Source organism: Danio aesculapii, chromosome 2, assembly GCF_903798145.1.
Source record: "Danio aesculapii chromosome 2, fDanAes4.1, whole genome shotgun sequence".
In the NCBI taxonomy this organism is placed as follows: domain Eukaryota; kingdom Metazoa; phylum Chordata; class Actinopteri; order Cypriniformes; family Danionidae; genus Danio; species Danio aesculapii.
In genome coordinates this window covers 34,616,236-34,629,801 of record NC_079436.1, presented here as the reverse complement: position 1 = coordinate 34,629,801, position 13,566 = coordinate 34,616,236, and the positions used below count along the sequence as shown (strand labels likewise).

General features: G+C 37.1%; 1 protein-coding gene across 2 annotated transcripts in view; it reads left to right on the top strand.

Moving 5' to 3' along the window:
- The window catches only part of pappa2 (pappalysin 2), a 101,960-nt gene that overhangs the window by 85,962 nt on the left and 2,432 nt on the right, over positions 1-13,566 (top strand). For both annotated transcript variants that reach the window (XM_056477998.1, XM_056477991.1), the window contains exon 22: positions 9,040-9,138. In XM_056477998.1, coding sequence (XP_056333973.1) covers positions 9,040-9,138 — 99 coding nt within the window. The remainder of the gene's footprint in view (positions 1-9,039; positions 9,139-13,566) is intronic.

Sequence of the window (13,566 nt, the reverse complement as noted above, 5' to 3'; positions counted from 1 at the left end):
CTTAAAGAGATTGTGATTTTGTTTGATGTCTAATATGCTTTTAATTGTTTAATTTAAACTTAAGTGAATGATATTATAGTCATGTTTAAACCATTTCTGAATTTTAAAATCATGGCAACAGCTGGAGGTTTGTAGTCCACAGCATGAAGTTGCAATCTTTACAGTGCTGATCCTATACACTTTTTTCACGAAGCTGCCATTTTAAAACACAAAAGCAAGGCTGCAGTGGGAAGAAACCCGGATGTATAGGATCAGCACTGTAAATATTGCAACAACATGCTGTGGACTACAAACTTCAAGCTGTTGCCACCATTTCAAAATGCAGATATTGTTAGTAAAGTTTAATTAAAACACTTAAAAGCATAATTAAGTGTCATTCTAGGCTTCAGTTCATGGCACCAGGTAAACATCGTGGGGACACTTCCCTGCTTCAGCCTATGTAACCCGATTAGCGATAAAACAATGCAGTCCTCTGTAGCACACCCTCTGTAATAGTGTTGTGCAGGTACTGAAATCTTAAAAACGTCAATTTCCCGCTAACATTTAAGCCGTGTTGAGCGCGTTCTTTAACAGCGCTGATTTGCCATAGTATTCACCAGTGCTCAACAGAAATGACTGTGATTGGCTGCGAAGGTCATCAATTCACTGCTCTTCACCAAATGCAAACACAAATACAGAGACACTGGAGCAATTTAAAGCCATGAAGATCAGTCAATTGCTCGTCTGTGTTTGCACTCAGTAAACATCGGTGAAGTGCGTTGAACTGCTGACCTTCAAGGCCAAATCACAGTCATTTCTATTGAGCACTGGTGAATACTATGGCCAATCAGCTGTTAAAGAACACTCTCAACAGTGCTTAAATATTAGCAGAAAATAAACTTTTTTGTGAATCAGTTCATTAACTTGAGTTTGATAAATGGCATCTAAGGCTGCATTTACACTGCAGATCTTAATGGTCAATTCTGATTTTGTGACTGTATCCGATTTTTTTTGATGACCTGCTTACATCATCTTTTAAAAGTGACTCGTATCCGATCGTCTGCATTTACACACAGCAAAGGCGCAATGAGCAGGGAATAAAAGAGCAGGCGCTGACTAACAGCTGATAATTAGAGAGTGCTCTTTTCTCTGTTCCTGTATGTAATCTGTTTGCAGCTTTTGACAAGCTGTTTTACTATAGTTAATGACAGAACGGTTCTCATTTGTCCATCTTCTTTTGATATATAGGCTTTTGTCCATCTTCTTTTGATATATAGGCTTTTTTAACCTTTAGGCATCTTAATGAAATGTCCATGGCGTGATTTATGCACGTGATGTGTGTACTAGTTTTATATTAGTTTATATTGTTTACGTGGCGGACATTGCGCTCTCTCGCTATCGTTAACATGCTTAAATACCTGTGCTATATGACAATATAAAAGCTGTTTAAGTCCTCGTGAATGAGATTTAAGGTTTGGGACTCTGCTGAAGAAGAAATTGGGATGTTCTGAAAAGAAAGTGTCAGACTTGACGCCATTCCCTATGGTTTTTAATGACGCGCGATTTGCATTGACAGGTGAAAATCCGATCTACCTGCTTACACTGCAGACACGAGGACACAGATCCAATTCATTTCCATAAATTTCCACATATGAACAAGGCCTGAATCTGATTTGAGTAATTCGGAATCCATGTGATTCGTTCCTGCTTACACGTACACAGGCATATCCAATCTGTGCAACATGAGAGAAAAAAATCAGAATTGAGTCACTTGAACAGTGCAGTGTAAATGCGGCCTAAAACGTGTGTTTGGGAAAGATAATGTTAGCTAACTTGTACCATTTCCCTTAAATTAGCTTAATATCCCTTTTTTCCCCAATCCATTCAGAATGGAGCTTTGAATCACTCAGAAGGCAGTGAAATTTTACATTTGTGTCACTTTCTCTTCGCTGATGAGATATACTGCCAGGTACACAACGTTCCTGTGTGACTCAGGCGATACTTCCGAGTTACTTCCCACATCAGCCTCGATTTCACTTTTAAAATGGCGGCTGCATGAAATCAATCTATACTTCCGGGTTTCTTCCCACCGCAGCCTTGCTTTTGTTTTTTGAAAATGAAGTAAGCATATTAATTTCAAATGCTGAATGATGAAGAATACGTTATTTCTGTAAACAGGAAGTGTTTTGGTAGTGAAGTCAGGTGTAAATTGTTCTCCAACTTTGAACCCTTCTGTATTTGTTGAAACCCCTCAGTTTTATACTTGTGATTTGACCCTTGCTGTTTAATGGATGCTTTTCAGTTTTGTTTATGCTCTTCTAAGCTGTTGGTTGTTTAAGTTTGTTCTTTGCTACTATAAAGTACAATTTATTTGACTGCTTCAAACCACTGTTTCCCTACTTTTGCACCGATACATTTGAAAAAAACGTACAGATGATGCCACAGGTTTATAAAGAACCACTGTTCACATTCCTTGCTGCAAATATGGTTAGAAGAGTGGTCATCTGATTCCTCTCAGGGCATGCACTGCGTTTCTTCATCTTAATATTATGGGAAAAGTTGACAAGACGCACACAAAAAAAAACCCTGGAAACGGTTCACTCACTATTGAACTGTTGCGATGTGTTACCTAAAATTTGTTTTTCAGTATGTTCAGCCTGCATCTAAAGACAAAAAGGAAAAGTTTACATTAGGAATGAAATGGAGGGGAACATAATTAGTAATCTTTTGGGAAGTCTTGAGAGAGCCAATCAAGGGGCGCATTCTTCAGTCAAGTGAGATGCCAGCACTAACATGGGGCCTCAAAACATTGTTGTCCATGAAAACAAGTAGTTACCATGGAAGTTTTGTTTATTCTGACGTTCGCCTAGCATTAGATGTGGTCGGTGGAGTATGTCCTCCCTCGCTCCTCTGGGATGTTTAGGGATTTCGTTTCTCCCAGTGACACCTTGATTGTTTGCTTCAGATAAGAATTCCAGTTTGTTGTGCTCCAGTATCTCGTCCCAGAAACCGTTGCTAGGGGTTGATTGTGTTTTTTGAAAATACATCTTTTTAAAGTGACTCATAGAGGGCTTCATTTTCAATAAATTTATGTAATCTAAATCAAGCTTTGGATGGCGACCAATAGCGTAGCAGGGTTGCCTACTAAAACCCCTTTTTGAGAAGAGGCCAGGAAAATGAATTTCAGTGGACAGCTTGAACTGACACTGAGCAGTAGGTTATCAGAGGAGGTATATATTTATCATCGGATTACAGAAGGGTCATGGTTTCTTTCCTAGCCTAGAACAATTTATGGTGCCGAACTATTTTTTTTCTTGTCCTAAATGTTTAATTTTAAAAATAATATATATTTTTTTATTTAATACTATTGAATGGAAGAATTTGCAAACATTATCAGCTGCACTGACAGCAATGTTCTTTCTTTCTTTATACAAACTGCTGTAATCAAAACGGCTTTACAGCGTTGGACATAAATAAACAATGACACTTTTGATTTCAGTTTTAATTACAACTTCAGCACTGTAATATACAGCAGCTCTGCAGTATTTTTACTTGGACTTGTCTGACCTCAATGGACTGAACAGAGATTTAAAGCTTTGAAGCCACACACACCTATTACATAATCACCAAAGACCAATGGTATTTCAAAGATGTTTACCTATCAGGACAAACTTTTCCAGCAAGTTCGTTTTAACAAACTCGTTGTTTTTGGCTGATTTTGTGCTATATTACATCCCGCCAGTTTGTTTTTGATTTTGCTGGATGTATATTGGTCTTAAACATTGAAAATTTCCTATTTTGAATTGGAGTTCACTCAGGATGCATGTTTGTGTTGAATAAAGATTAGGAATGCAAAGAAGGGATACTTCTTAAAATAAAAGCTGTAATATTGTGAAATATTATTTCAGTAAAATAATGTAAGAACATTTTAAAATGTGATTTATTTGTGTGATTCTTGAATTCTTCAGTCTTCAATGTCACATGATCATTCAGATATAGTAATATGTTGATTTGGTGCTCAGTAATCGTTTCTTTTTATTATCGACGTTGAAAACAATTGTTCTACTTTATATTTTTGTGAAAAGCGTGAAATATTAACATTCAAAAGTACCTCAAGGACACATTAAACTGATTACTGAGGGTATAATATGTATTATATTACATATATACTAGGGATGCTTCGATCAAGATTTTTGCAGCCGATATTGAGTACTGATTCCTTATCATGGTGATCAGCCGATACTGAGTATCAATTCTAATGCTAAAAGCTTTATAATGCATAAAGCACATTTTCCCTTTAAGTATGATACTTAAGTGGAGATCTTGCCTTACCTCAGAGAATAAATGAAGGATGCTGCATATAATCCCTTAAACATGTCTTCATTTAGGTGTGAACATGTCATGGCCAGAAGCAGCTTTACAGAAAATAATAGATAGCGCAGATAAAAACAATGCAAATTGTAAACTTTGCAAATGATAAAAGGAAGAATTCAACATGTCTCAATCAAGAAAAAGTTTGAAGCGCGTTTTGATGCATAAGAAGTTGAAATGCACACTTAGAAATTCATAACATCTCTATTAAAGGAAATAGGTCTATAAACTACTGTTTATTGCAATAAGTAAATTACAAAAATATATATAATTAAACAATATATAATTTATACGTTTTTTTATTTATCTAGGATTTCCAGTCAGGTTTTAGTGAACTTGCAATATTGTCAAAAACAATCGTCCGGGAGAGGTCATAAGGTTTGATGAGACACTAGATACATCATAGCAGCTCAAAACACTGGATATACAATGGTTGCAAAAAAAGACCATCCCTCGCATGAGTCGTGCCAATAAACTGTGTAAACAGATGTCACATCACATCTGCATTTATTTTAGCTGCTATAACGCAAGCTCAACGAACACTCAAGCCCCCACACATCATTTACCTTCTCATGTGTTGTAGCTGCTTAATGTATAACCCAGGAGTGCACGTGCATCTTTCTCTGCTTGTAAAATCAAACAAACACTTGCGATCGGTATAAGAAATCGGCCAGATTGGCGAGTACCGATCGAGTCATGAAACGGGATTATCGGCCGATACCGATCTCCGGCTGACGATCGGAGCATCCCTATTATATACACAATATTTGTAATATTACAAAAAAAGTGTTTTTTAATAAATGTTATTTTGAACTTTCTATTCATTAAAGAATTTTGAAAAGTAAAACTATGCTGAAACTACAGCTTTGAATCAAAGGATATAGAAAAAATGACATATTACACTGAATTCACATAGGAATAATGCACATAATTTTAAATGAAAATATTTCACAATGGATCCTTTTCACAACACTGTTATGACGCGTTTAGCGGTCATCATAATCTTTAATCCTTGCAAGTTTTAATTTGTTTGATTTTTAAAAAACGTATGAAAATTTATATATGCTGTAAATCATCTTTGGGTCAAATTACAAAAAGCGAATTACCGCTTATGCAAGATGTTTCTAATGCAGCGTCTATGGGGCTGAGAGTATGTTAGACGTTATTCTCTCCTCTGGCTGCCGTTATCAGTCTCACACAATTTTTTCCTTTTTCTGAAATTCCTGATGACACCATTGTGGCGTTTTTCTTTTATTACTTTAGCATTAGGGTTGTAAAAAATATTATATTATATAATATTATGCCTATATTATTATTTTATTGTATGTTTTTTAACTAAATACATGAATCCTTGGTGAGCCGAGGAGCCTTGTTTAAAAAGTGAACGTTTATTTTATGATTCTTGTTCTGTCGAATTACTTTGGTCCCTTAACAAGTGGGAGGCATATACGCAAACTCTTTTAATTCCTACAGCGTTCGCCTGATTTGGATGTAAATACCCTCAAATTAAAAAAAAATTTGACACTAGTGTAGCACACGATAAAAAAAGGGACTCAAATGATTTGGCAGACTGAATTTCGATGATATTGTCTGTTGTTATGCTCACCAGGCTCTCTGTGGTGGTCGCCATATTGCCTTTTTCTGACTATTGTTTTGTTGTGTGCCAGATGAGGTCCGGGTCAGATGATTTTGCGTAGTGCTTCAGAGGCTTGACTTAGTGTTGTTTAAAATTCATTGGCAGTTTTTCCTCAGCTGGCAAGAGCTTCTGCATTCCACACATCCTTCTCATTTACTGTTAACACGACTCTTTAATTTAGCCATTAGGTCATTTCTCTTTTTCCAGCCCTTTCTAAAACAACATTAATAATGCACATGTTTTAGATTTTGGATACATGTAGCATGTTCATTTAAGCATTAGATGCTGAGATTGGTTTAAAATTGTTATTGCCAATAAATGCACAACGCAATAAAATGGATGGAGAGCGAGTATAAAGAAACAAATGAAATATACACAAGCTTGAAACTGAAGAATGAAAAATGATATTGCTTATGACTTGGAGAATGAGAGCGCAGCAGGAGAAAAAAAAAACCTTTTGGATTAGGTGTAGGTTTAGCAGGGATAAATTCTAGCGAAATCTCCCAGCCAGCTGGTCTTGCGCAGGGAATCAGGTAGACGCTGGACTCTTTGAAAGGACTCCACATTCGTAACAGAGCCAAAAGTATCTTTGGCAGAGCGCTCTTGTTTTCCTGTTATTGGCATTCAATCGTTTAGGTTAGCGAAATCCTTTAGGAAGGCATTATGACACATTTAAAGTGTTTATGCATGGTAAATTTGATGATTGTGGTCCGTAAGGTGGTTGGACTTTGCACACTTGGGCCTTGCATAACAGGCAGCCATTCGCTCACACAGGTGAAGTAATGACGTTGAAGGAAGTCTGGAATAACAGATGTGGTTTCATTTTATATGAAAGGAATAAATGAGAAATGCCACCTACCATAAACTAGATCAGAAATCCCTTTGGCGGGATTCACGCATTTCTTTCCTCTGAGATTCAAGGAACATCCGCATGGCCTCCTGTTCAGAGAAACTGTTAAGTGTGTATAGTAAAATGAAGTAACTCATGCATGAACCTTTAAAGGGCTTTAAGAGAACATTTACTAATTGAGTCTGATTGGGATGTTTGGAAATATGCTCTAAGTCTCATATATGAGCAATATCACACGAGTAGCAGTGCGATGTGGCTGTGTATCAGCACTGGTGGGAGGCATGCTTAGTGTCCCACCAGGGACGATATACAGCCATATCGCACTGCTACGAGTGTGATATTGTGTTTATACAACAGTTTGACGGCATAATCATGTGTATAAAAAACAAAATGAAACATGGAGAGTCTCAAAACCCTTTTGTATGAGGAACTACTTTCTTCCGCCACTCATTCACATCTTCAGCTGATGTCAGAACAGCTAATGGCTGCCAACCTGCTGTCTCTCAGAAATTATAAAGATTTTAAAATAGGAACTCTCCTTATAAATAAACTGCATAGTTGCAATCTAAACAACTACATTCTTGACTAAAAAAAGCCTTTTAAAATACATTATGTTGTCCAACAGTAGCAATATTTGTCAAACTGTAGAGTGCCCTCTGCTTGTTGCTGTATGTGGGCAGAGTAATACACAAGGGTGAAGGGTTAAGAGGCTGGACGAGTGTGCTGTTATTTGCAGAATATCGCACGGCTATCAGCCAATCAGTTTCAAGAACCAGACAGAACTGTTGTATAACGTATACTATACCATGCTCTATTACACAGCACTTAATAATAATGAAAAATTCACTGGATGGCTAATTTTGTCTTTAATAAATAATTTTCATCTTATGACAAAAATCTGAATAAAAATGTATTTGGTTATATTGACCTTATTCTAAAATGGGGAAGTGCGCTCGTTTTTGGGATTGCTTTAGAACTTCTGATTCAGTTTCCAATGAGAGAAATGACTAGGAATAATAAACGGCAGAAAACGATCAAACTACTGTGTGTCCATGACTATACAATGCAGAATAATATAATAAGAAAACATCAGTTTGCAACATCAAGCAGCGTAACGAGCTATTTTTAATGTCTAATAATGAATGGAAGTGAATGAGACCAGAATTTTCGAGCCAAAGAGATTAAAATTGCAGCGCCCACTTGTACGCGAGGAATTGAAACAGAAATAAAACTAAAATCAAACATTTTCTTTAGCCATCACAACAGTTTAATATACATTACAATTATATAAATATGATTACATTTTACAATTTAACAGTAAATTATAGTAACATTTTCAAAATACTTATTAATATTAGTGGCGACGGAGTGGCGCAGTAGGTAGTGATGTCGCCACACAGCAAGAAGGTCGCTGGTTCAAGCCTCGGCTAGGTCAGTTGGCGTTTCTGTGTGGAGTTTGCATGTTCTCCCTACATTTGCGCGGGTTTCCTCTGGGTGCTCCGGTTTCCCCCACAGTCCAAAGACACGCAGTACAGGTGTATTGGGAAGGCTAAATTGTCCGTAGTCTGTAAATGTGAGTGAGTGTATGGATGGGTTGCAGCTTGAAGGGCATCCGCTGCGTAAAATGTGCTAAATAAGTTGGCGGTTCATTCCGCTGTGGCGACCGCAGATTAATAAAGGGACTAAGCCGAAAAGAAAATTAATGAATGAATAATTAAGATTACACTAGCTAACAAAGATCATAACAATGTTGATCATTCTTTGTTAATGCTACTTAATAATAATGTTGTTTTTAGTTTTTGTAAGCGGAAGTGGATAAACTAATATTAACAGAAACAATGGCATGATAACTAATGCAATTAAAGAGATACTTGACCATGGCTGTGTATATAGAAATGGTGCTTCCTTTGTTTTCATTATCCTGGCTTGTGCACAAGCTAGTGTATCTCTTTTGTTGTGCTAGGTACCCTTTAGAAATGGTACCCAAAAAGTGGTACAGTACGGTTCACTTTTTGGTACCTTTTGACAGTGGAAATGGCCATAAAAGTGTACCGTACCACTCAGTGGAAACGGGCCATAAGTGTTGCAAGTTAGACTTAATAAAAATATAAACAATATGAGAAATTAGCACTTTTTAATTCTTTAATACTCAACCAAACGTTTTTAAACATAATTTGAATCTGTTTCATAACTTTTCCTGCAGCCGTTTGGTGGAGACGGTTGGTGCGACACCATTAATAACCGAGCATATTGCCAGTATGATGGAGGAGACTGCTGTCCATCTACCCTCTCATCTGGAAAGGTAAAGCTCATCTGCAACACTATTCATCTCCTCTTTATTCATTCTACTGTATCTACTCCGTTTCATCATTTTCCCCTTCCTCTCCCAAATCTCTGTTTTACATTGTCAAGCGTTTCCACGAGCGTCGCCCACATCACTAGACACTCAGGTGGCACGTTCTCCCATTTCTCACGTGGGAAGTACCTGTCATAAATAAATAACTGGATAGAGCGGCTTTTATTAGCAGAGGGCCAGCTGTCAGCGGTCACTGTAAAACAAGCAGGGTCTGAGAAAGTGAAATATACCGTAAAGGAACAGCATCCTGCCTCTGTAGCTCCTTGCTTCTGTTTACGCAGAGGCCATGGAAAAGTCCCAGGATGTTGGTGGGGCTGTCTGGTTTAAGAGCGTCTCGGACGAGGGCCAGAGAGAAAAGTTGGACAATGAAGAGCAAATTCCTCTCATCCCTCCTTCTGTGGCTTGTCTTCTAGCATCCAAATACCAGCCGCCTGCACACGAAATGAAATGATATGCACGGATACCGTCTGAAACTTTAATACTTGAATATTTTTAATAGCATTTGTCGAGATTGAACTCAAAGCAAACAGTACTTCAGTTTTTATAAAGTAAGAACAAGATTTTTAATTATTATGTATAATAAGGGGGCAGCACGGTGGCTCAGTGGTTAGCTCTGTCGCCTCACATGAAAAAAGTCGCTGGTTCGAGTCCAAGTTGGACCAGTTGGCATTTCTGTGTTGAGTTTGCATGTTCTCCCCATGTTGGCCTGGGTTTCCTCCGGGTGATCCGGTTTCCCCACAGTCCAAAGACATGTGCTATAGGTGAAATGGATGAACTAAATTGGCCGTGCTGTTTGAAAGTGAGTGTGTGTTGTGGCTGGAAGGGTATCCACTGCGTAAAACATATGCTGGATAAGTTGGCGGTTCATTCCGCTGTGGCAGCCTCTAATAAATAAGGGACTAAGTCAAAGGAAAATAAATGAATGAATGAATGTATTATAAGGGTTTTCTTAAAGACATACTGTTGTTTACCCAAAACTGAAAAATCTGTCATCTACTCACCCTATACTTGCTCCAAACCTGTTTCTTTCTTCTGTGGAACACAAAAGAAGATGCTTTGAAGAAGGCTAAAACTTGTAACCATCTTCTTGCATAGTATTTTTTTCCTTCTGTATATCTTCTTTAGTGTTTGTTACGCTTTAAAAAGGTGTCTAGGGAGAGAAAACATTAGAATATTATATTATTACTAAAGGAAATGGATGGAAGTAAACAAGGACACACAATCTTAACACTTAATTCCTTTATTCCTCTATAAGGAAAAGTGATAAAGCCAACAAAAGAGAGGGATGTATATGAGCTTTGTAAAGTGCCTTTGAAAATCAAATAGAAGCAATCACAGAAATATAATCAAACCCAAAAGTTACAGGGGGGAAAGGAACTACAGTGGCGCTAAAGCAAAGAACTAAACAAAACCAACAGCCACATAAACTAGAACACAAGATCCCCTCTAAACTTACTAAAGAAAATTAAAATGTGAAAAAGAAACTGAAATCTTTAGCGTATGCGACGCCAGTAAAGTACACTCCCTAAAACAACAAACAAAAAGCGGCGCTCACCCACTTACCTAGTGTTTCTGAACAATTCAAATAACTATGGGCGGAATGTATGTCGCACGACTTGTTAACCCATTCCTTTTTCCCCAAAAAGGAATTAAAAACTCTTAGACCATGTTAAATTTACAGTTGCTGTGATTAGTTCAGAGACACGGAATAAATCATAATACAGAAACAGAAATGAACGGACACAGCACAAACCCAGACACACACACAGCACTGACAAACAAGGCGTGCTGGTCAAATTAAAAACCCACGGAACAAAGCCTGATTGGTTCATGAGGAAACACCTTAATGAGGAGTGACAGGCTCGGGATCCAATCAGCAGGACAAAAAAAAAAAAAATTGCGTAACAAAAGGTGATTGGGCGAGACAGAGCGAATGACAGACAAGGAGAGAGAGAGCGACAGAGAGGGAGAAAGCACAAAAATCCAAGCTCCCACAGACCGTAACAGTGTTTAACAGATTAAAGAAACGCATAAAGATTTATAACCACTCCAGGATGAGTACAGTGAGTAAGCGTTCATTTTTGGGTGAGCTATCCCTTTGTTTTAGCCTATTATATTGTATAAATAATGGCTTACTTATAATGTTGTATTATTTCAAGCAAGACCATAACAACAGTAATATTAATAAACGTAGTTACTTATAGTTACTTACTTACATAGCTACTTATTTATAAGTAAAAATGCATTAAATATCCACAGTTTCAGATCTTCTGGTTTTCTAAGTTTTATCTCTTGACATTTTTTTTCTTAAAATCTGAATTGTATTGAGCTGCATTTCACAGTATTTATCTAGTTAAAGAGCTAGATCACCCAAAAATGAAAATTGACTCACTATTTCCACACACTCAAATGGTTCCTAACATGTATGACTTTCTTTAGCAACAAGGCAGTAATAAAAATCCACACACTGATATGGGGGTTACAAAGCACCTCAAAATGTTCTTTAATTTTGCAACATCAGAGGCCACAAAAAGATCAAAGTGCAAGAAAAGTTCAACTCACCTAAACTACACCTTAACTACTGCAACAGCTACCTTACTAACTACTAATAAGCAGTACAACAGGAATTTTACCCTAGCCGAAAGTCAAGGTTTATAATGAATACGTGTTACCAATTATAAAGTGTTACACAAAAATATTTATAGATTTTGTCTGCATTAAGTGAACAAATTTGTTCACACATAAGATATCATAAAGTTATTGTAAGAAAATATAACATGTGGTTATGCATACTATATAATTCATTAAATATAGCTTTTGTGAAGCATTACAAATACAGGCTTCAAAGAAAATGATACCCATACTTGATTTGAAAGTGTGCACAAACATAAGTGTTCGCCACATGCACATTATAAAAGCCCATCCTGGCTCATGTCTGTGCTTTTTCTATCCAAAAGTTATGAGCAATACAAATGTCCTTGTGTTTGTTTAAAATAGTTGTGTGAATGTTTCAATTCCTTATATTGGTTCAATAAGGTGTTTGCTGTATTTGCAGAATTAGTAGTAGTAGTAACAGCAGCAGCCACCGCTGATAACTTAATAGTAGTTTGTCTTGGTGCAGTTGACACCCTACTGTATATTTTAAAAACCATAATATACTTGGGAATGTAATTTGTGTCCACATGGTGTCTAGTCAGTGTTGCTCACTTACAGTCCAAAAAGAAATGGAAAGAAAAGTAACATCAAGATATAAAATACAACCCCATATCAGAAAAGGTGTGAACAGTATGGAAAACGCAAATAAAAAAAGGATTAAGTGATTTCTAAATTTACTTTGACTTGTATTTCATTGCAGACAATACAACAAACATTATTTAACGTGTTCCTCAAGATTTATTTTTATTTAATTTTTTAAATAAACACACACTTTAATTCTGGAATTCCTGGAGTAGAAGGCGGCATATTGTGCTTCTAAATCTCTATGTACTTTTCAGCATTAATAATACCATCTCAGAAGTTCAAGTTACCTTTGCCAAGGGCACTGACACAATGCCATACAATGGATTTTGGAACACACAGTGTCCATTTCTGCCCAAAAATACCTGAAATACTGATTCATCTGACCAGATTTCCACTGTGTGATGGTCCATCCCAGATATTGCAGAGCCAGAGAAGTTGACAGCGCTTCTGGACACTGTTAACATAGGGCTTCCCTTTGGCACAGTACAGTTTTACCTGGCATTTGTGGATGTAACTATGTGTTGTGGTACTTGACAAAGGTTTGCCAAAGTAGTCCTGAGCCCATGTGGTGAAATCGCTTATTGATGAATGATGAGGGATTGGAGATCATGGTAGTTCTGCTTGTCCTTTACGCACTGAAATTCCTCCAGATTCCTTGAATCTTTTAATGATGTTATGCACTGTTGAAGGTAAAATATATAAATGTCATCCTATCTTTCTTTGAGGACATTGTTTTTAAATATTTCATTAATTTTTTCAAGTGTTTGTTGGCAAAGGGGTGAACCTTGGCCCATCTTTGCTCCTAAAGGACTACACCTTTATTGGATGCTGCTTTTGTACCAAATCATAATCACAATCACCTGTTGTCATCACCTGTTTCAAATCACATCATGATTTAACAAATTTGCCTGATTTAGCCCTAAATTACTGAAGCTACGGTCACACCGGGTTTTGCGCGTGTGAAATTCTGTCGTGCGGCGCTGCGAAAAGGGGCGGGATTAAACAAGATGATTAGACATTAAAAAAAGCAAGCGATTACTTCATGTATTAAATTTCTGTCCAGAGAGGTCATGTTTTGTTCCTCGATTGGTCTCATGCAGTCAAGTGATGCGATTTCGCAGGTCAGAGTTCACC